At 32.6% G+C, this 25,786-nt stretch overlaps 2 protein-coding genes across 2 annotated transcripts; one reads left to right on the plus strand and one right to left on the minus strand.

Moving 5' to 3' along the window:
• Window positions 1-5,282: 5,282 nt before the first annotated feature.
• On the minus strand, window positions 5,283-16,295 carry LOC145002379 (zinc finger BED domain-containing protein RICESLEEPER 2-like). The gene is made up of 8 exons (XM_078961666.1): window positions 16,116-16,295; window positions 15,993-16,005; window positions 7,235-7,764; window positions 7,028-7,155; window positions 6,035-6,936; window positions 5,555-5,938; window positions 5,413-5,477; window positions 5,283-5,330 (listed from the first exon to the last, which is right to left on the minus strand). Exons 1-8 carry the CDS (start codon window positions 16,293-16,295, stop codon window positions 5,283-5,285), a joined length of 2,250 nt encoding a protein of 749 aa, XP_078817792.1.
• A 2,157-nt stretch (window positions 16,296-18,452) lies between these two features.
• On the plus strand, window positions 18,453-20,213 carry LOC145001559 (uncharacterized). Its single transcript, XM_078960928.1, has 2 exons — window positions 18,453-18,686; window positions 19,340-20,213. Exon 2 carries the CDS (start codon window positions 19,383-19,385, stop codon window positions 20,040-20,042), a length of 660 nt encoding a protein of 219 aa, XP_078817054.1. The 5' UTR covers window positions 18,453-18,686; window positions 19,340-19,382; the 3' UTR covers window positions 20,043-20,213.
• Window positions 20,214-25,786: the final 5,573 nt, after the last annotated feature.

The raw sequence follows: 25,786 nt of genomic DNA on the forward strand, positions 1-25,786 counted from the left end.
TATTGGCACCGCTTGTACCAATCATGAACGACAATGCATGTACATGTATGTGCACAGTCGGAGTAGCGAATGTAGTGCATCGGGAGCAATGATTACAGGTGAGAGTCGCGCCTCTTAATGCATTGGGCCGTGCCGGTCATGTTAGTAGCGAACGAGGTCCTGCTTTGTGGGTTTTGAGGTGAATAAATAGACCCTAACTAAGAGGTAATACTCTAATAATTATAGCGGTGAGCGGTGAGTAATTATTAATGTAAAGCGGAGAAACATAATATTATATAATAATATTTAAGCGGTGAATCGATAAGATTAAATTAGTTACAACGGCGTTGAGGGGAGTAACTAATAAAACAAGCTCTAACTGAAGAACTAAAGTAAATTGAGCTAAACTTGTGTTTGTTATGTGGTGTGATGTTGCATGTCTTGCTAGTGAGTCTTTGACTGTGTGTGGATGTTTTGTGTGATTTTGTCTATGATATGTGTGTTCTCTTGACATTGTACTATATTGAGTCACTTAGCTTATGCTAACACTTGTTCTTTGCTTGTTGGCTTTCCTTGTATGTTGGAACAGGTAGCTTGACATGATGCTTTGGTGATGATGGGAGCTTTTGGGTAGTCTTAGTTAGTATCTTTAGTTATGATACCATTTGGACATGATGAGTTTCATCATTATGTTTTTGTGAACTTTAATTTTGATGGGCGTGTTTTGACATGAAAATAACTTTGGTGATGTTTTTGAAATAAACCTACTAAGTCTTCCACAACGTATTCTGATAAGTAAATGCTTTTAAAAATAAAAAAATTGGGTGAAAAATCACGATGTTACATCTTCAATTCAGGTGAGTTTCATATATCACATTGTATATCATTTGCATGGTATGATAGAGGTATTGCTAGAGTACGAGTATGCTATTTGACTAAGTTAACTCCTTGTTATACATGTGTAGTTAGAACACTTGGTATCTTGCTATGTTGGACTTGTAGGGTTTTGACTGTTGATTATATGATATTGCTAGGTGCCATGATTAGTTAGGTTAATGTTAGTATTGACTGGTTGTTGAATGTTTACCCTAAGGGATTGTATGTACTCAAGTTGGATAGCTAGAGAACTCTTGGTCTAATCCCCGACTGCATGGTTCTTGTCTGATTTATTGCTTTTGGGTGGATCATCTGTTCTAATGTCTATCTGATTCCGACTATGTATTGCTTTGGCATTGTATGGAAGACCTGGATTTATCCCATGAAAATAGTACAGAAGACCATGGTGTAGCTTCTGGCAATGGGTTTTTGGGTTAGGCCTGTTTACTCCTTGGGCGGTGCCCGTTATGTATGGTTGGACAAGGCCCGTTATGTATGGTTGGGCGGGCCCTTTTATATATATATATTTAGGTGGTCCGTTATATGAGTTGGGTTGGGCTTGTGACTCTTGGTTTGCGTCCGTTATGTATGATATATGCACGTGGATAATAGTTTTTGTTGCTCGATGCTAGAGTCGAGGATTGTATGTGGATGTATTTTATGTATGGTGGAATATATGGTATTCTAGGGAACTCACTAAAATTTATGCTTACGGTTGTGGATTAAACATTTTGTAGGTTGTTCGTGAGAATAGTTCGGCGGGACAGTACACGCACATTAATGATATTAGTTTCCGCAGTTTTGTAAACTTAAATATGATGATGTATGGTTTTCAATGAATCAAATTTTATTCAATGGTTTTTGAAACAAATATTGATTGGTTAATCTATTTAAAACCGAAAAAATCTATTTGTAATTTTTGGGATGTTACACCGTCACACCAACAACTCCTTGATGTTGATCTTGGTAATTGATTTTTGGTGTGTTTTAGATTAAATAGATGTTCTTTAGCACACAATCATCTAATAATCATTTTTTAGTAACCGATTTCTTATTTTAGGTTTGATTTCATATTTTAGTGTGTTTTAGTTTAAACCAAGGTTGTAAAAATTGTTAGGAGGTAATTAGTCGGTCGACTAGAGTTAAATGATTATTTGTGATAAACGCAGATTAATCAAAGACCTTAAATTGTAAAAACGTTTGTGTGTGTATGTGTGTGTGTGTGTGTGTGTATATATATATATATATATATATATATATATATATATATATATATATATATATATAACCAAATAAAAAGTCTAATTTATTTTATGCTTAGATATATAGAAACTAGGTTCGTTGTGAATGTCGGTATAAGCCGATCAGAGATGAAGAAACGTAGACGTCAGTGTGATGAGAGGAAAAGAGATGTGAAGTTGTAGTTAGGGCGTTTAATTTACTATTCGTGTATTTTATTCTATAATTTTTATATTTTTATAGATTTTTTTGACTTTTTCATTTGTTTGATAATTTTGATCATTTTACATTTTAACTAATGTTGACAGCCTAGACCAATTAATCGGTCGTCTAGGCCGATTAATGGCCACCTAGCCTGCTTAATTGATTGATTTTGACCTAGCCCGCCTAATAATATTGATTAGCATTATTTATAGGCAGATGAAGACCGTCAAGCAATTAATTAGTCGCCTAGAACGATTTTTACAACAATGGTTTAAACAAATGCTCTTCAGCACACAATCATTTGATAATCGATTTTTGGTAATTGATTTCTTGTATTTGTGTTTGATTTCGAATTGCAATTGATTTTTTGTGTGATTTCATCTAGCAATCTTCATGTCTTGAAAGTTGATCACACATGTGTTTGTTTGATGTTGAAGTGTTAAAGAGAGAACTGATCTCATCTGATAATCTTCTTTAACCCGTCTTGGTTCCTTTTTCACAGTGTGTTAGGATGTAAATAGACAGTATCGTTGTTTTGCACTACCGAAGTTTCGCTAGAATTGGAGTGCTCCTGTGGTAGTTACGTTTTGGAGAGTTCTTGTGAGAATCACATTTGAGCCTTGTGATTGTTTTCTCAAATAAGAGGACGGGCAACGTGTATTTACTTTCTTTTATTTTTAACTAAACTTAGTTACAAAGAAATAAATGAAATTAAAAAGGGTAAGTAGCATGTGACTCATGGACCAACTATGTAAGTTGTAGAAAACCACAATGATTATGTTTATCAACACACATTAAACACAAATTAATAGAGACTAAAGTTGTGACATTTGATAAACCACACTAGTAAACATTTATGTGATTTTGTCTAATTTATCCTAATAAATAAGAATGATTTTGCCACATGTTCTTTTCTTCTTCATTTTAACACTTGTTATTTGCTAGATTTTTTAGAATTATTTAATATCCACTTGCCATTTTATAGATTTTTTTTTCTTTTTTATTTAAATCTCACCTATTAAATATTACTTCATATTAATTAATTTTATAAATATATTAATTAATGTACATAATAACTTTCTATTAATGAATTCCTCTTTTTATTAATATATTAATTAATATAGATAGTACATTTCATTTGTGAATTTACATTAATTAATTTTATTATTATAGATTAATTAAGACCAAATTACATAAATAGTTCATGCAGTTTACAAAAATGTCACAAATTCAATAGTTGCTTATTTTTTTATTAACATTGTTTTTGTGGTTATCAAAACTTTCTTTTAATAAACCCGTGTAATACACAGGTTTCACACCTAATTATTATAATAATTTCCAGAAAAGGAAAAAATATTTGGAATTAAAAATCTTAATTTACTATTTATGAAAAATAAATAACTTTACTGAATTAAGAAATTTAATAAGAAGTTAAAAAAGCACCACTCACCACTACCACATATTTGGGTCACCATCGATGGCGCACACAAGACATCCATGAGGTCCACAATTCTGTTCTTTCATATATAAAATAGATGTAAAACGTTTTATTATATGATTCAAATAAACTTGGAAGTTTTTTGTTGAACTAAAACGACTTTTAAAACTTTCGAGTGAGATTTTTTCTTGGTCTCTTTACAATAAAAAGAATACACATATGATGGCTATAGCCTATAATCTTTATTTTGACAATTTTGTTTTTTTTTTTTAATAAAACAAGTATTATATCACATTATCAAATCATGATAAACTATATATATAATTTTATTAGACTTGAGTTTCTTGGTTGCAAAATCCGGTCTTAAATTTCATTTCTTTGTAATGAGTATTTTCTAGTGTTTTGCTAGTTTTTAATAAAATTTTATCATTTCAAAAAAAAAATTCTCCTTTTCTAAAAGTTATTCTTTTAAGGAATTCGGAAAACATGTATTTTTTATTTTATTTTTTGTCGTAACTAAATTGCATAAAGTAACATAAAAAAATGAATAAAACAATAAATCCTAGACATTAAACAAAAGCTCCCTCATAAGGGGTTTATAATTTATACCTTAGGGAGGAGGTATTTCCTCCTAACCCATTGAATCCACTGCAACAACAGTTTTTTTTTTTTTTTTTTTTTTCAATCTAAAACACACGGAAATCCCATATTTTTCAACATATTTAATCCATTCAATTAAAAAAAAAATACAAAACAATCAATGTAAAATCTTAATTAGCAATATAGCTACTGCCGGTACCACTCCCTATTCAACGGGTTGTTTAACTGGTTTTACTAATCAACTTCATCCTCTCTCTCTCTCTCTCTCTCTCTCTCTCGTTTTTTCTTGTACCATGTGTTTTAAAACTTGTACCTTAGTTGTTTTGTATTTTTTTAATTGAGTGGGTTGAGTAGGTTGAGAAAGATAGAATTTCCGTGTGTTGTGGGTTGGAAAAGATGAAGAAAAATGAGAGACAAAAATTGATGTGACAGTGAGTTTAGTAGTTTGGGAAAGAATGACTCCCTCCTCCTTTACAAACACTCTGGCCACTTGAATTCCACGGATAGCAATAGGAATGGCAACGGGGCGGGTTCGGGGCGGGGCATGGGTTCCCAAACCCGAACCCGATATCTACATATGTGCCCAAACCCGACCCGATACCCGACGGGTTTCTTATCGGGGCGCCCCGTCGGGGCTAAAACTCTCCCCGAACCCGACCCTAAACCCGAAACCCGATAATTACCCGAAAACCCGACCCTAAAACCCGAAATATGGCAGAAAAAAAAAGAAGGAAAAACTATAAATACAGAATGATAAATTAAGACGATGCATAAACTTAAAATACCAAATAAGTTCTTAAATCATTTAACCAAATAGAAATTACTAATAGTCTAATATTGTAACATCAACCAATCAACCAAAACACCCAAGTACACAACATTAAAAACTAATTCATCACAATAATACATTACCACTTAACATTAAAACAAAGTTACAAACTCAAAATCAAACAAAATCATCCAAACTTGTTGTCCCGCTTTCTTTAGTGTTTTCCTACAAAATATTAAACAAACTCAAAATCAAACCAAATCATGGAAACTATATAAAATTAATATTTTTAGGAGTTTCGTTTGACCTCTTCCACATCATAATCAAATTCAACAGAACGACAATATGCCTCCGTCTCTTCAGAACAAGTGGCTGTGTAAAATTAATATTATTAATATGCAAAAAAAAAATTCACAATTTCATATAATTAATATAAAATAGTATACTACCTCGAATTTCATGCAACAACCAACTTTGAGCACACATTAAAGCCTCCAATGTCTTTGGATGAAGTCGACTACGATGAGGACTTACTAATCTTCCACTTGTGCTGAAAGCTGATTCCGAGGCAACAGTGGAAACAGGAACAACTAATATATCTTTAGCTATCCTTTGTAGTGTCGGGTACTTAATCCCATTTGTTTTCCACCATGCCAACAAATCAAGTTCCATGTCTTTAGGCAACAATTTCTCCTTCAAGTAGTTATCCAACTCACTCATACCTCCTGATTCATCATCATCTCTAGTAATAGAAGCAATATTCAATAAGAGCTTTTTGAATCCAACACGATGACCAGAAGAGATACTAGAACCAAATGAAGATGAACCGGGAACTGAACCACCACAAACACGTAATGTTTAGTATAAAAATGTTAATAATTTAAGATAATGTTCTATTTATTATATAAACAATAAGAAGAATACAATACCTTCACTCTTCCTTTTTTTAGATGCATTACTTGACTCGAACTCTTGAAACAAAGTTGTGACAAACCCCTCCAAAATTTGAAATTCAATCTTTGCCTTTTCTTCTCCATAAAGCACAGGCAAAAGTAACTCCACAAACTTTAACTTGTATCGTGGATCTAAAACTGCTGCCATTCCCATTATCCCATGAATTACAGACCAATACTTATTGAACTTAGAAAGCATTTGGTTAGCCATCACCTTAATCTCCTCAATAGGAGATTTCGTCCACTCACGCAAAGAATATCCAATCTCACATATCAAAGGAAAAAAAACATTAGCTGTAGGATACTTTGAACCAGAGAACATATCAGTCACCTCATAAAAAAGCTGTAATCTTTCACAAATCTCACTAGCCAACTCCCAATCCTGGTCTGTACGAAAACATATATACTTGGGGTCTCTTGTCTTCACGCGATCGAAAACCTCTTTGTAGCTTATAGCAACACTCAACATCAAGAATGTAGAGTTCCATCGTGTCTTGCAGTCAAGTATCAACTTCTTTGAGTATGGTATTCCCAACTGCTCTGCTGCTGTCACAAAATTTTGCTCCCTCTTTGGTGATGCAGACCAAAATGCAACACTCTCTCTGATTCTCTCAATCTCAAATTTAATGAGAGATAAGCCATCTTGGACAATAAGATTGAGAATATGTGCGCAGCAATGCATATGAAACAAATCACCATTCATCATTAGTGATTTTAGAGGAAGTTTCTCTAATAATATTCTAATAATTGCATCATTTGTGGTGCAATTATCCACAGTAAGAGTTGACACTTTCCTATCAAGATTCCAATCACACAAAGTAGCATAAAGTATGTCGGCAAGAACATCAGATGTATGCGGACAAGGCACGTAAATAAACCTGTTTAAGAATATATAAATATATATATATGTTAATATTAACATATAAATAATAAGTACGTATAAATTGTAGTTAAATAAGTATAATATACCTCATAATTCTGCTTTGCAAGTTCCAGTTTTGATCTACAAAATGTGCTGTGATTGCCATAAACCCTTTTTTTTTTATGATTAGATGTCCACATATCAGTAGTAACTGCAATTCTGCTTTTGTTCTTTGCTAACAAACTCATAGTTTTATCCCTTTCATAATCATAAATTCTTTTGATGTCCTCCTTGATGGTGTTTCGACAAGGAACCTTAAACAAAGGTTGAAGACCTCCCACAAACTTCCTAAATCCATGATGTTCTACAATTGAAAGCGGATACTCATGCAAAATAATCATTTCAGCCAAATCCTTCCTAGAAGTATCAGCATTAAATGTATAATTTGAAACATGCGTTGTAGTACCATCTACTTTCTTTTTTTCTTGCACCAAGATAGATTGACGGATATCTGTAAAAGGTTTGTGTATACAACGCTTATGATGTGCAAGTAAATGTTTTGTGCCATTCTTGCTATCTGCACCCAACACTTTAGAGCAATATTTACATCTTGCTTTAACTTCACCATTCAAATTAAATTTTATAAAATGTTGCCATGCCGGTGAACGCGTTGCCCTTCTCGAACCAACAACTTCATCTCCATCTTCATCAAAAACTGTATCATTAATATTTGTCCCATCTTGTTGATCCACAGAATCGGTATTTTGTTGATTAGAACCCGAACCTCCCACATCTTGACTACTTGCAGTTGGAGCATGATTTTGCTCAGTTGAATTCATATTTCCTGAAAAATAACCAATGTCATATCATATTCAACAATTCTAAAGTATCAAAAACCCAAAGTTCACAACATCTTAGTCTTTATTAAAGGAATCCAAATCAATGTCTAATAATACAGCCGGATATCAAATAAAAATTTAATCTTAACAAAACTTAAATTCAAATAGAAGGTTAATAATAACATTGCTAAACGAGTCCCGGGTGTTTGTTTATCTTTATTATATCTATATTTGTAATATCATTCAAGTATCTAGACCAAAATTTTCATGGAAGCCAATAAATACTTTTATATTCTAATAGCAAAGATAGTTAGATACAAATTCATAGTTCAGACCCAAACGATGCAATCTAAGGAAATGAAATATCAATAAACATATTACATATACCATGTGTAGAGAAATCAGACTTGGTGAATAAGCTATTAAGCTGTGATCGAAATTAATACCTAAGATCAATAAGTTATTAAGCTATTAATACCTATGATCAATAAACATATTACAAATGGTGCAATCAAAATTAATACCACAAACAGATTTTAATGTTCATATGGATTTCAAGAATCGAAATTACAAGCTGGGATCAATTTCAAGAATTGAAATTTCAATGTTCATACCGAAATTACAAGCTGTGATCGATTTCCAGAATCGAAATTTCAATGTTCATGCTGTGATCGATTTCAAGAATCAAAATTTCAATGGATTTCAAGAATCGAAATTACCTCTTGTGCGTGGCGTCGATCGAAGTCGGAAGAGAAAGAAAGTCGATTTCTTCGTGAATCGTGTGGGTTGCGTATCCGTCTAACTGGTCGGAAGAGAAAGAACGTCGATTTCAATGGATTTCACTGCTTCCCTGGTCGTCGCGTGTTGCTGAGTCGCTGCTTCGCTCTTCGCTGCTTCCCTTGTGGTGTATCGATTTTTGGGTGTGTCGGCCGGAGTAGAAGAATGATTGAACGAAGAGAAGTGTAAGGAGGATACTGGAGTGGAAACATGATTTTAGGGTTATGTGTTCAAGGGGCAGCAATGTAATTTCATATATATATATATATATATATATATATATATATATATATTCGGGGCGGGGCGCGCATACCCACTCCCTGCCCCGAACCCGGATAAAATACCCAATAAAGACCCGTTACCCGACCCGAAACCCGATAAAAGCGACCCGACCCGAAATATTCGGGAATTGGGTTTCCCCGTCGGGTTCGGGTTTTTTTGCCATCCCTAGATAGCAACAATATGCTCTTTACAATATCCACATGCGGACACTCACATGACTCGTATCACCAAGGTGCTAACTCTATGCGATGTTTAATCAATAACTGGTTAATATGTACTCTAAAAATTGTTAGTGTATATAGATAATGTATTATTAGAGTCATTTTAAGCCTATTTTATACAATCCTCTTATTTCCTTGCAGTTATGTATTTGTACATGATTAAGGAGAATATATCCTTCATAGATAACATATTCTCTAATTACGAGATATGCCCATGTGAACACAGACTTGAAAGTCTCGTAGACATTGCTCATTAAAACTGATTATGAACAAGATGTAAACAAACATATTTGATTTATTTATATTCAAACAAAAAACTTACATAAATATTAAAACATTATACTATCTTATAAAATGAAACAAAAGCTTCTAGATGATGTTCTCTTTTTCAAAGCATTCCAAAATCTCTTTTAAGGACCTGATCAGAACATTATTTGTTGCCTCAAGTATTTTTTTTTCTTTCATGTTTGTTGGATTCAAGGAAAGATTTGTTATCCATCATCAACGTGTTGTAGAACTTTAGTTTCTCATTATAAACTTTCGAAAATAAAATCGTCTCATGTTTGTATTCTTTCCCACTGCTTATTCTTATGTTAGTTGACATGCTGAAATATGGACGCAAGAGACAGATGCAAATGGAGATGGAGATGGAGAGAGAGAGAGAGAGAGAGAGAGAGAGAGAGAGAGATTACTCTAACGGGTAGGACAAATCATACATACTTATAAAACTAGCATTTTTTCTTGAATCTCATGCATTTGAAACTCCATTTTTTAACTTTCGTTTGCCACATTCATTTGAAACTTCCATAACTTTTCAATTTCTTTATAATAATATTATAAATAAGTTAAATAATGTTCTATAAACAAGAAATGGTATTTTATTACAATGTCTTCATCCCACATTGATGGTGAGAGTAAACAAGAGAATGTTTCATCTTCTATAAATAGGAAGGATTGTGAAATAATTCGAATGGACCAAACCATGAGAACTTCCTCATGTCTACCTTTCTAGGATTTTGAAGGTATTATTAGGTGAGATTGTCTATATTGACAAATGTACAGTTAACTTTTAGAATTCCAAAAATGGTTTTGAACCGAATTTTTTCAGGTTTAAACCGTGTTTCAGTTAGAAAAAAATTTATGTAGTTGGGTATATTGAGTTGAACCGGAGTTGGATCAATTTGCACTGATAAATGAATCATTTTCCTTTCACAACAAACATTTGAAACTCCCATGATTTTTCAAATTATTTCTAATAATATTATAAATAAGTTACATAATTTTATATAAATATAAAAAAGCATCTACCTAAACCTAAAATTATAACAGTTTGAAAAATCACTTTGATTCAAAAGCACAAAATATATACAAACCGGGTTTCACTAGAAAAAAAATATGTAGTTTGATATATTTAGTTGAATCGTTCCGAGTTTGATCTATTTGGACCATAAAAGAAACATTTTCCGTTCACTACATACATTTGAAACTCCCATGATTTTTCAAATTGTTTCCAATGATATTTTAAAAAAGTTACATAATGTTATATAAATATAAAAAAACATCTACCTAAACATAAAATTATGATTGTTTGAAATCCGATTTGATCAAAAGCACGAAATATATACACAGATTATATTTTATAAATGAATTCTTTTTATAATGAACTTTTGAATCTTGAAAATACATATAAACAAACTTTCTATATTAAGTACCTAACTGAATTTATGATTTTAGAATTAAACAAAAAGTTATTCAATAAAAACTTAATTTTTTGGATAGCAACTTACGAGATTATAGAAAATAGAACTATTGAACAATAAAGAAAGGGTAAACAAGAGAAAGGTGTTTTACTAAATAAGTTGAATAATGTTTTATTTACAAGAAAGTGTGTTTTATTACAATGTCTTCATCCCACATCGATGGTGAGAGTAAACAAGAGAACGTTTCCTCTTCTATAAATAGGAAAGGTTGTGAAATGTTTCAAAGGAAGCAAACTATGAGAACTTCCTTATACCTACCTTTTTAGGATGTTGAGGGTATTCTTTAGTGAGATTGTCTTTATTGGCAACTATCCATTTAAGTTTTAGAATCCTGAAAATGGTTTTGAACAAGATTTTTTAGGTTCAAACAGAGTTTCAGTTGAAAAACTGTTATGCAATTTGGTATATTGAGTTGAATCGATATGAGTTTGATCAATTTGGACCGATAAAGGAAGCATTTTCCTTTCAGCACATACATTTGAAACTCTCGTGATTTTTCAAATTGTTTCTAATAATATTATAAATAAGTTACCAAAAATAAAATTATAATTGTTTGAAAAATAAATTTGATTCAAAAACACAAAATATATACAAACCGGGTTTCAATAGAAAAAACGTTATTCAGTTTGGTATATTAAGTTGAATCGATCCAAGTTTGATCAATTTGGACCGATAATTGAAGCATTTTCCTTTCACCATATACATTTGAAACTCTCATGATTATTCAAATTGTTTATAATAATATTATAAGTTACATAATGTTATATAAATATAAAAAATCTACTTAAACATAAAATTATAATTGTTTGGAAAATCACTTTGATTCAAAAGCACGAAATATATACTCGATTATATTTTATAAATGAATTCATTTTATAATGACATTTTGAATCATGAAAATACATATAAACAAACTTTCTATATTAAGTACCTAACTGAATTTATGATTTTAGGATTTAATAAAAAGTTATTAAATAAAAACTTAATTTTTTATAGCAACTTACGAGATTACTGAAAAATGGAACTATTGAACAATAAATTTTCTAGATAACGTTTTATTTTTATTATTTAATATTTTATTTAACAAAATGAAATTATTGGCAAATAAAGAAATGAGTTTAATTAAAATGTCTTCATCCCACATTGATCGTGAGAGTAAACAAGAGAATGTATTCTCCTTTATAAATAGGAAAGGTTGTGAAACTTTTTAAAGGGACTAAATCATGAGATCTTTCTTGCATCTAACTTTGTAGGATGTTGAGTGTATTCTTTGGTGAGATTGTCTTTGTCAACAAGTGACCAATTAAATTTCAGAATTTTGAAAATGATTTTGGACCGTATCTTTTAGATTTGGATCAAGTTTAATAAGGATCCGAGTGTCTTCTGGCTGAGTTAGACAAACTCGCTTCCATTTGAGGCCGAGTTTAAGTCGCTTCCATTTGAGGCCGAGTTTAAGTAACATGTCGAGTATTTGGTTGTGTTAGCCAAGTTTTACAACCCTGTATGTAATACAATTAAAAGTTTTAACCTTATAAAAGACATCACTATTATCATATGTTCCACATAATTATGGTAATATTTATGATACACAAATTTTTTTTACTATTTAAGATATAAAGTTGTCTCTATTATCATATGTTGTACAGAATGATAAAATTTAAGATAGATAAAAAGATGTCTCTATTATCGTATATTCTACATAATGACAATATTTAATATAAACGTTTTAATTTAATATGAAATTATTATTTAATAGATAACAATAACAATTTATTTATTTTTAAAAATTAATTTTTTTCTATTTTAATCATATAACTTTGTACATGCAAAACAATTTTAAGTTCAAACCATATCTCTTATAATATAGTTCAACATAATAACAATACTAAAAATCATTTTTTATATTTTTTTTATGAAATTATTATTTAATTGTTAATAACAATGATTTAACTATTTTTAATATAAAATATATTTTTTTATATCACATGCAACGCGCGGGCATTCGCCTAGTATATATAAAAGGTGAGAGAAGCAACCCACATGTCATGTTAAGTAAATAATTCACATAAATAGACGTCAATGTGTTTACACTCTTGAAGCATGTAAACACCAAAATATCTCATCCAAACCTGAATATTTTGGAAACCATGTATGATTGTGTATATATGTAACAACGTGAAATTTTAAAACAATTTTTCATTTTTAAAACAAACATAATACACATAATTCATTTCAAAAACTCAAGTGTTACATGTCATCTCAAATAAACATATCCAGAATCTCAAAATACATAATTCTCCATCAGTGTGTACAAATCATGTCGGCGCCTTCCCACGATCATCACTGGTACCTGAAACACATCACACAAAACATTGTAAGCATAAATGCGTAGTGAGTTTCCTAAAATACCACATACAACTCCTAAGCCACTTGAGGCTATAACTCGGTATGACCCTCCGGTCAATGTGTCTCAGCGGGACCCTCCAGTCCCTTAGCTTGTTGGACCCTCCTGTCCAGTCTAAATTGTTAGACCCTCCGGTCCGGTCTGGTCGAGGACCCTCTGGCCTCAATAAATTGTTGGACCCTCTGGTTCGGTCTATATAACACATAGCATACATATAACACAATCCACATAAATCTCAACATACACATACATATAAGACCCTCCGGTCTGCATATAGATACCACTCGAGGTAATGTATAATGAGAAGACTCACCTCGTACGATGTTGGAAAATCTCTAGCTCGATAACTCGACCTAGCCTCCTCCTCCTATCAAAATAACACCTCTAATCAATACTTTCTCTAGTCCGCATCCCTAAAGATTAGGTAGAAGACCATTCTACCCATTCCTAGCCTCTCTAGATTCAGCTTGACCAAAACCCTAAGGTCAACTGAAGTCAACTCTAGTCAACGGTTAAACTTTGACCAGACTCGTCGAGTGCACTCGCGTGACTTAGCGAGTTCATGCATGTCCTCTGAATCCTCATAAAGCCTCACTCGACTCGTCGAGTTAACCTTTCACTCGACAGGTTACCACTGGACACGAATCATGGGGCAACCCGACTCGACTCGTCGAGTCCCCTTATGGACTTGGCGAGTTCCTTCCATGGCAATACTCATATGAACTTCTGAGGTCAGATTTGCTTCTCCAAACTATAGATATGACCTTCCAATACACAATAATTACGTAAAGGTCCAACCTTTTCACTCATGCAACACTCATAAGGCTTCTTTTGGTTAAATAGCTTCTAAAATGGCAACCTAGGTTCATATCTCCAAAGGAATAACATAAAGCAGGATAGATAGGACTCTCTGGACCTCTTAAGGTATAGATCTGAAAAAAATTCCACCTTGGGACCTCATATGCTTTGAAATTAAGCTAAAGAAGGCATAAGAAAACCCTAGATTCAAGTAGATCACCATGTACACGAGAATGAGCATACATTTATACCTCTAGCAGCCTCTTCTAATCAAATGGAAATAGATTTGAGCTCCTCAATTTTCCCAGCTTTCCCTCCTTCCTTCTTTCTTGGAAGATCACTCACAATGCTCTCAGGTTCACTGGTGCTCTCAAGGGTGAAGGTGGCTGCAAATGAGGGCCATAAGGTCCCTTAAATAGGGCACATGCCCGGGGATTTAGGGTTTCCGTCCACAACGCGGACTCATCGAGTCCATTTATTAAATCCAGTTAGCAATCATGATCCTACTCGACGAGTCTAGGCATCAACTCGTCGAGTCCCTCTTCTTGAAACAAACTAAATAATTGAAATATGATACCTGGAATTCCGGATGATACAATATATCATTCCTTTATTATATAAGCTTACGAGTAACATACACAAGCATTCAAATAGCGCTAAAATTACACTATCAAGAATCCCATTAACATATCCAACAATGGCAACTTAAACCTTTTGTAAACAGAACCATATTTGAGAAAGAAATACAATATGATGTGCATATGGGTGGTGAAAGTATGAAAATGTTTCATGACATATGGGAAATAATAAATATGGTACACCAACAAAAAGTAGCAATAATTTCAACTGTTTCTACATCTCCTAACTTTGTAAGTAGAGATATCATACAACTATATATTGTTAAAGTAATCAAGAGAGCCAATAAACAAGAAACATCATTGGAGAAGGTTTTGATGGTGCTTGAGGGTATAGTGAAGTTATCACTACTTCAGAAGTTCTGGCAAATAGAAATCTCAATGTATTTTTCCCCGTGTTACCCTAATATATATATATATATATATATATATATATATATATATATATAATTGTTTTTTTGTCATATTTTTTGCTATATTTTGAATTTGTTATCCACTTTTAAATAGGAAAAGAAATATTATTCTTAATGTAAAAGCAAACGAAAAACTTCCTAGAACTACCCAACTAATTTTTGTAAGAATATAATTCAATGTTAACACTCTTGCATATCTAATAATATTATCGATAATAAATGTTTAATAATCATAAGAAATGTAAAGCAAAATTGATTTTCAAGATGCAAATATACAAATAAAAGTTTAGTAGACCTTCTTAGAAGTTATGTAAGCATTAAAATCAGTGAAACCTAAGGCAGTTGGTATATATAACACAAAAACTATTTAAAGAGCCTAGATGTACGAAAAAAATACTTTCATGATTATTCTAGAAATGGAAAAAGTTGATTGATGAAGTTCAACTAAAATGTCAAGAACATATATTTAGGCATAAAACTTATTCATAATATGGTATGTTCTTTAGGCATAAATATATTTAAGCATAAAACTTATTCATCATATGGTATGTCTAGTGAGAAGGTCGCTTACTAGAGACATATATTTGGTGGTGTGTGCAAACTTGTAGTTGATTTAAGGTAGTCATTACATATAACACAAAAACTATTTCTAGATGTACAGAAAAAAAAACTTCCATGACCATTTTGGAATGGAAAAAGTTGATTGATTACATTCAACTCAGATATCAAGAACATGTTAGGCATATAAACGTATTCGATGCACGACGGTCTCAAGGTAAAACAATACAATATGTCTGGTGGGAAGGTCGTTCATTGGGGACATATATTTGGTGTTGCGTGCAAACTTATAATTGATTTGGTTGCTTAATATATTTGGTGTCAAGTTTATTAAACTATTTCCAGTATGATAGAATCAAATCATGTTCTCAAAAGTTTTTCTTACTTGCTATCAATCCCTGTAATGTAAAAAAGTAAAATAATTTTATGTTTTAATTTGAAAAAAACCAAAGTAGTTATTTTTGATATATACTTAAGAATTTTGAAACACCACGAATTAAACTCTAACATATATGAACAAGCTATAAAACGGCAAAAAATAAGCGTCAATCTTTAAGTCTTTCATGCATTCATCAAGAAAATATATCTTCTTGTTGATCCTTTCACCAAGAAAGTTGACCAACTCCATTAAGTACGGAACAAGCTTGGTATGAAGTGTGATTGACTTGTATAGTAAAACTTCTGCCATTGACGTACTTGAAGAGAATAGATAAGAACGAATAGTCTCTAGTATATGTAACTGCTCATCAAAACCTTTGATGGTTTCTTCTAACGAAGTTGTTGTAATTTTTCTCCGTTCCAGATCGTATGCGATATTTTTGTGTATGAAAAGCATAACTTCTTTTTTAAGCAGAAAGTATGCGCGGGTGTATAAAAGATTTTGTGAGATGACATGAAGAAAATGGAAACTAATTTTCTTTGTTAAAAGCTTATGATATTTTAAAACTTCCAAAATATTATAAGTGGGTTTAAAAACCTTTTTGAGTTGTTTAAAGTACTATTTCAAACTAACCCATACGAGTGGTGTTTCATACACTTACCAGGAAAGAAAACCCTAAGTGAGAAAAGGTTACATATTTGTAGATAGATATGGTATTTGTAACATCTCAAAAATACGGATAAAATTTTGCTTTTAATTTCACTCAAATCACACGACATTAATATCAAAATAGACAAAAGAGTATCATAGTAACATGTTATCAGAGTATAAATTCCCAAAATAACTAAGTGCAGAAAACATAGGGTGATGTGGTGTGATCAAGCCGAGCCTTTCCCCTTCAAACTAGAATACCTGAAACATAAACTAAAAACTATAAGCACAAAGCTTAGCGAGTTCCCCCAAAATACCACATACTAAATAAACATACTGCCAAGCATAGCTGGGTGTTTGCCTACCCCTTCGATCTATTTCAATCGGATACTATCAAGCATATATGGGTGCTTGCAATCCCCTTCAGTTTATTTCAACCGGATACCGGGTCTATCTCATCCCATACTACTACCACATAATATAATAACAGAAATCATAGAGTCACCAAGAAAATACAAGCATAACTGACAATTATCACAAAGACAATCATCACACTACATCATAAACTAGTGGGCTAGCATTGGTGCCTTCGACCCACAGATACTGCGAATGAAGACTCACCTCAGACTGAAGATATGAAATCACACTCGACAAATGACTCACGAAAACATCTTCCTAACGCACAAGCATAAAACCCTTATTAGAAATTAGGCCACACTCTAACTCAAAGGTCCAAACCCTAATTCTTGACTAAAGGTAAAAACCGCTCCTTTATCCTTGCCTTGATGGGCCTCCCTCCTCCCTAAGGCCTAAATCCATTAAAAAGCCCAAAAAGACATCCAAGCCTAACTACAAGGCCTTTAAGGCCCAATATGGCCAAAGAACACCTAACATGGTCTTAGTTAAAACATTAAACCAATTTCGATTTGAAAAAGTTGATCCTTACTTTACCCATTCAACTTTCGTGTTATGTCGTGAAAATAAATTTACTTAAAACGGGTTGAAACCTTTAACTCGGACTAATATATTACATGCTAATGTTTAAGGTTGAGGCATTATAATCGTGTCCTATCACATTAATGAAGATATTTAATGGGTTAAAAAATTTGATACTAACATTATTATCTATTTATTTTTCATGTCATGCCATAGGAACTTGTATATTTAAAGGTTTAGACATTACAATCGTGTTGTTTGCCAATGAGATAGATGAAACCGAATCCGAATGCATATCCTGGGAGAAAATTAAGACACTAACATTATTTGACCGATTCGTGAATTAGATTACTGATATAAGTGAATGACGAGTCACACATGAGAACACTTGATAAATAATTGTCCCACGTATGATGTTATGTACAAAATCTCAAGAAACCGACCATAAAAAACTAAATATATACAAACACATTAAAGACTAAATGCTTACCAACTGAAAGTTATATTATCCAATTAAATAATTTTTCCGAATAATAATCTGGAATAACCGATTATAAACACCAAATATGAAAAATAAATAAATAAAATGATCAAACATGCAAATTTTTTTTTTTTATAATAACTAAATACATATAATAGCAGTCAATAAAAAATATATTATCCAATTAAAATATTATCCTTAATTTATATATTAGGTTAAGGTATCATATCACATTTTGATTTTGATAGGTGTAGGTGTGGATAAAGTTTGAAAGAAGTGGATGGTAATACACGCTCTTAAGAACGCGTGAAGAAAGGTATCCATGGAGATAAAACTTCTCTCCCACACGAATTAGGCCCTCTCTGTACGACTGCGCGCATTACGCACCCTTCTCTCTCCTTTTCCCTTTTTTAGGTTTAAGCCAAAGCTAATTTTACATTAATACCCTCCACCTCATATATATTTCGCAATTTGATTTTATTTTCTTTATATTTTTTTTCAAATAAAAATTAAGAACAACCAAACCCTAGAAGATACAAAACACAAATCGGTGATCCCAGAGTTAAACAAACATCAATTCATCTTAATAACAACTCATCGATACAAATTCATATCCGAATTTGAAGAAAAAGGTTAGTGATTTTGTTAATTGTCTTGTTTTGATTCTTTCCCCAATTTAGTGGTTTTTGTTTCAATCGTTTGTGCAATTTATTCAATTTTATTTTCTGTAGTTTATACTGCTTAATTTTTTATTTTTTTTCGATGATTGAAGTTATTGCTGTATATCTTGTTGATTGTTTTGCTTAATGAGTCTAGGTTTTGGGGGATTAAAGTCAAGTATTTATATTTATCAAATTTAAATACTTGACGCTTTGATTCGATCATGCTTTTTGCTGTAGAGGTAATTCCGATGTATTCTGATGATATTTTAACTTCTTATTGCTAAATTCTTCTTGGTATAAGGATTAACAGATTCTCTGTTCGTTGCTTTCAATCACTTGTTTATAGTTTCATCATCTTCAAATCGTAGATTCTTTCCTATCTTTCTGTTTTCTTTTCTTCTAATCTAGTTTATACAAAGATCTGCGTTGATTTAAAATAAATTGCGACAGTTGTAAATTTATGTAATATCTGCTAATCTGGATTGATAAACAGAAGTTCCGGATCTTTATCCCTTGTATACATAACAACTAACAATTGATCTGTGTTTTCACATGTTCTTTTTGCTTTTCTTATCGATCTTGTTTCTGATGTTAGATTCTTCTTCTTTTCTTTGTTGTTGCAGGTTTTGTGTAATATCCATTCCATTCACAAGAATTAAAACTACAATGAGGTTCAAAAAAGGTAGCAAAGTGGAGGTTATGAACAATGTGAGTTACTATGATTATGAAGGTGTGGAAAAGGTATCTAGGAGGTTCATTAAGCCATGTGTAAGAAAGAAGATTGGTTCAAAGATCTGTGAGGAAGAAGATGATGCTTCTAGGAAACAAAAGAGAGCTTCCCCTTTTTGTTCATCTGTTCACGAATCAAGTCAAAAAGTCAAACCTGGGAGTCAAAGAAGATATGTTTCATGCGATTCTTATAAAAAGGTAGATAATAACAACAATAGTTTAAATGGTTATTATGATGAAATGGAGAAAAGAAAAAGAAAAAGAAAAAGAAATGGTGTTTCAAGAATATCAGAACCTAATGATGAGTCTGATACTGATAGTGACCAATGCTCTGTTGGTAGTTGTAGTGTTGTTCCTAATCCTAGTGATGATAATAGTGATGGGGAGTCTTTGAATATTTCAAGTGATGACGTGGCAGTGAGTATTCATAGGTTAGAGTTGCATGCTTATCGATCCACTTTGGAGGCATTATATGCTTCTGGCCCATTAAGTTGGGAAAAAGAAGCATTATTGACAAATCTTCGAATTAATCTCCATATTTCAAATGATGAACATTTGATAGAGCTAAGGCATTTAATTTCTTCTGGAGTCAATTGACTCATATTTTCTTTTTCTTTTTCTTTTTATCAAGATTAGGGTTTTCTTGTACAATTCCAATAAAGATGTAAGAAGTAATATAAGATGTTAGCCAAATCCGTTTCGATTTTGTAATTAGTCATGCAATGTATTTCATGAGATGAAAATTGAAATCAAGATCCCATCTTGTTATATGATTATTATTATTATTATTTTCTTTTATAATGTTTAATTAATAATGGATGGTGTACGTTTTCCAGAGTTACAAAATTGGAGGCATGCATCTTTTGCTTCCAAAGATCCAAAACAAGATTCTGATTCTGCTGCCTTTCTGTTGGAAAAAAAGTTTTGCAGGATCCATTTGCATTTGCTACTACAGATAAGATATAGTTTTTTGTATCTTAGTATAATTAAGATATAGTTTTGCAGGTTCTAAGTGTGATATGATATCAAACAGTCTGAATCTAATCTTTACCAGACTCGGTAAGAGGAATAGAAACACAACAAACACATTATTTGGGCACTTGTGGGCCATGAATCATCAAATTGTGGTAACTTTATGTGACACATTTATTTGTTGATCATGATGGATTTGATGTTATCTTTATTGCTTTTGAGGATCTTTTTTATCCTTTTATGGCAGGGAGGTGATAGGTTGTTATTAATGGTAACTCTTGATTACCAAATGTTGATGATGAATAGGGATGTTGTGTGTTTCGAGATGATGATGATGGAATAAACGTGTATTCCAAGTTAGTTTGAATGATGGAACAACATTTGTTTATGGGATATGATTGTGGGAAAAAGGAACACTTTCTGTTATAGGATGACAAGTGTGTTCTAAGTTGGGGAGGATACATATGTATACAAGCTATTAATTATATAAAAGAATATTGCATAATGTTTAAATGGTTCATTCTTATTATTGTTATCATTAATGACATGAAAACTTGTGGAACTCATTATAATTTCAAGTTTGCTTTGTATGGTAGAGTGACATGCTGGACCAGAAGGGATGTCCCATATCGCATTTGGGTACCGCAAATAAATGCCATTCCGGGTGTTTAGGTACCGCAATTTTCATCCTCTCTGCATTAGATGGTTGTAATATATTGCTTTGGTGCTTGTAAATTTTCTATGTTTGACTAAATGAGAAAAATAGATAATACGATTCTGATGTGGAAGAGAGGATGCTAGGAATGGAAATGATCCATACGATAAATCAAGTAATTGTGTTGTGTTTTTGTCTGACACGATAAATTTTATTTAACATGATGCAATGGTTTTTGTACTAACACGGAAGCGATTCAATTAAGCAAACACGACACAACGATGATGTAAAATAATCATCAGTTTATTTAGATCATATTTAATGATGCAAAACATGACAAATACGATAAATACGAAAAACATAAATACGAAAAACATGACAACCACAATTAATATCGTGTCGAACTTTTAGCACAAACATGACATCGTGTCGTGTTTTCTAAACTAGGTACAAATACGACACAAATTCGAAGTAAAATTGTCTAAATTTCGTTTTGTTTCATGTATTTTTATCGTGTCATGTGATCGGTTGACACTCCTAAAAGTAACGGTAAAGTAATAATGTTGGTAATGACAATTAGAGGAATAATGTATAATGGAGGTAAAAGGCAAAGTAATTAGGAGATTGCCACATAAAACAATAACATGCTTGATTGTTGTTGAATCTATGCAAAATTTGTATGCCAAGTTTTGCAAACAAACTTGATTGTTGAATCTATGCAAAATTTGTATGCAAAGCTTGTGGAAGATATAATGACTTAGGTTGGATCAATCCCCTTGAAACCTGTCATCTTTGATCAAGAAAGAGAGTTAAAAAATGTTGGTTCTTATTAGGGTTGTAAACGAACCAAAAAACAACAAATGGGTGGTTGTTTATATTCGTTTAAATTAACCGAACAAATGAACGAATATGAATGAATAAACGAATGAGTTTTCTTGTTCATGTTCGTTCGTTTAACAAATTACTTTGTTCATGTTTATTCGTTTATTTTAGTGAACATGCTAAACGAACATAAACAAATGAATCTAAATGAACAAAGACAAAGAAACGTAATTGCACATATATGAATATAAATGAACAATGTGTATTTTTAATGCATTTGTTTTAAATTTATAATTCCTATTCTATCGCATGTAAACTACACCTTACATGCAGTGAACCTGATCGAGTATAATATATGTTTGTTAAGCGAGAGTATCGAACTCAAGAGGAACAATAGTGAATTAATATTAGAATATTTAATTATAGGTTATACTAATAAAAAACAATAAAATAGGGTTTTATTATTAAATCTCAAGAAATCAATAACTAAACTAGCGATAAATTGACTAGAAACGAATCACTGGTACTTAATTAGATTAAATCTCAAAATCATGGATAATTACTTTAATGAAAAGGTCATTTATTCATTAATTACCGATTCTTAAATTGATTCATGTATTTGGTCCATACATGAATACTAATTACGCTAAAGACTTTTAATTTCATTGTTATGCCATTAATTATCCATAAATTCATTGTTCAGTTCATATCATGTAATATTCAATTTTTATTATCTGTAAAGATTACTAGAATTAAATCATGCTAAGATTAGTGATTTAAAACATGCACACACATTAAAATTCATAACTTTATTAACCTAACCCTAGGTTTTTGATTCAACACTAATCATAATTACTTTATGGTAGTAAAACAACTATGATTCATGAATATATAACTAGATTGTTCTTCTAATCATGTAAACTAAAAAAAATAGGTAATAAAGTAATGAGCTTTAACATAGATCTTCAATCAAACTTAGACATCATAAATTAGATAAGAATAAACAATTCAAATAACAATTTAATCAAAAATCGCAAGATTCATTTAATCTAAAACACAAAACTGTAAGGTCCAAATAATGGATCCTACCAGAGATCAAAAGCAAATACAATCACACAAAGCAATAATAAACACAAAAGAAGAACAAACCAAGCTTGCACACGATTATATTCAGAAAATCGTCTCGAACAACTTAATAGAAGCCGTGAACTCTAAAGGCATCAACAACCACAAAACGTCTTACTAACCCACTATATATATATATATATATATATCACATGACCGAGAACTGTTTACGATCGTAAAGTGTTTACGACCGTAAACTCCTTACTAACGTAAACTATTACAAAAACGAGCTAACAACATACTCCCTAATATTAAATCGTAAAGCTTAGACCAAACCACTAAATTGAGCTCTTCAATCTCCCCCTTGGTTTGGACTAGCTCGAAGTTAACCTTTGGTAACCACCATGACATCCGCCTGCCCCATAGCCCCATTCCACATTCGTTTGTTGAGAATCTCTGCAACCATCATTGTGTACACCTTCGCACCATCTTCAAAAATATCTTCTGCCACCAAAATCTGAAGATTGCTAAGATGATGAATATCCCATTTTTGAAACTGCAACAAATCTCTTCGATCGTAGAGTCGAATGCACCCATTTTTGAGCTTGATGACCGCAGCAGAAGTGATCTCATCAAAGACCCAACACTCCATTGCTCCGAGAGATCCGTCTTGATAGGTCTGAAGCACTGGGAATTATTTGACTTGCTTGGTTGCGGGCCACATTACAACTTGCAAAGGCTTATCAATATCATAATCAAAGACATCAGGATGCTCTTCTATGATAGACTCATCAGTTTTCATAGCTGGAAACCCTTTCTTGACTTGATCCTCAAGAAAATGCTTAAACTAAGTCACCTGAGAATTGTTTGTTAAATTGGAGAACGGAGCTCGAGATAGTTCACTCAGGTCGACTCTAGTCCATGAACTGAAGTCATGACTATCTCTATAAAGTTCAGAATTGCCACTTTTCCATAACACAATCCACATGTTGAGAGGAGCATGAAATCCCCAAGACACAATTCCAAGACCGATCACCAAAAGTATCCCTGAAGCGAACGACTTCAAGGTCAGTCACTGTAATCAAGGGTTCGTCCCAATATGCATTTTGATTAGGGTTCCTTTTAAACAATAATTGTCCTTTCTTCACTGCTTCCTCCTGAGCATTACGAATAGTTGTTGACACATGGGGGGCTTAAGGAGGCTCGTTATCAACATGACTATCAACTCCAGATGATTGACCAGTAGGCTAAACAACTGGAAAGGCTTGGACATGAAGATTAATCTTGTACTCTTTAGCAGATGTATGGTATTTATCTCCAAAGTCTTCCTCAAGCTTCTTTTTCAATTCAAAATAACTTGAAGTTAGCAGATTGAAGTGATCTTGAAGATCAGAAATCTGTTTGGACTTCAGCTCTTTATCCTTTGTAAGATCAGCTACTTGCACACCATGGATCGACTTATCAGACTGAAGTTCAGACACTTGAATACTAAGCTTTTCATTTTCAACTCGAAGTTCTGACACTTGGATATCTAGCTCAATATTTTTCTGACTCAGTACCGATATTTCTTTCTGGAGTCCGGAAATAGTTAGGTTATCTCCTCTAGAACCACCATCTCCTATTAAAACACCCTTACCACGAGTGGAAGGCGTCAAAAGTTGCTCCTCAGCCATATGTAGGGCTAATCTCTCAGAAGCATCATCACGATTAAACCGAGGAGTAGAAAAACCTGATGGAGCAGAGGGACCACCAACATCAAAAGCAGTACCCGAACCTGTAGCAAACATTTTTATTGTGGTGACACTGGTAGTAGTGGTAGTAGTAGGTGGTACTGGGAGGCTGCTAACAAGTCTTGCAATTACTTTACCCTGCCTTGGATCCATTCTTTGTCTTTTCAGTGGGGGTTGATCAGATTGTGTCATTGCAAAATCACTCACAAACGACTCTGTGATAGGAGAAACATAAACAGGAGGGGAACATCCCATAACCGTCTCCATTGGAATTGAAACACTTGCCATTTGACCTGCAGTAGGGGTTGTAGTCTCAAAAACTTCATTTGTCTCCCTTGTCTCAGTTGTCGGATGAACAACATCATCGACATTGTTGAAGATAGTGTCAAGATTATCATTTGACATCAAGTTAGCACTACTAGCTAACGAAGCAGCAATATCATCGTGATCAAAACTAGTGGGGTCAAGGTCACTAAAAGAATCATTCTTATATCCCCCAACATTCTCCCCAAACTCTACATTCATTCCTAGATCATCATCTTGAGCACGATCAAACAATTTGTCATGTTCTACAGCCACATAAGCATCAGGAGTGGGAATATCTTCATCTTCAGTACGTTCATCCTCAGAAACATCAATGACAACGTTATTTGGAGATGACTTCTCAGTAGATGCTGGTTCACAAGAGGCTTGATCAGATGAACCATAGGATTCTGTAGGTTCATCCTGTTGGAATAGTGTCTAAGGCTATAACTATATTCGGTGGTGCATGGTCCTTTTGGGTTGCCTTCACCATAGCAACTTGAAGGATGATTTGTTAAGAGAGAGTAAATATTATAAGGAATAATATTTAGCTATTTGATTAATATAAGTTATAAATTAATTGGTATTAATTTGGTGACTTAAAGAGATTAATTAAATAAGAGGGTATAAACTGTCAATTGTTTGATAGTTAGACTTTAGACTATAAATCCATTAGGATGGACTTTGGACGGTTTCTAAGAGCTTTAGGATAGCTCAAAATAGTCCATAAGGATATCTATGGAATGGATTTGGATAGCCTTAAGTGAAGATTATCCAATTAGGGTTTAGGGTGA

Source organism: Lactuca saligna, chromosome 6, assembly GCF_052625555.1.
Source record: "Lactuca saligna cultivar CGN05327 chromosome 6, ASM5262555v1, whole genome shotgun sequence".
Classification (NCBI taxonomy): domain Eukaryota; kingdom Viridiplantae; phylum Streptophyta; class Magnoliopsida; order Asterales; family Asteraceae; genus Lactuca; species Lactuca saligna.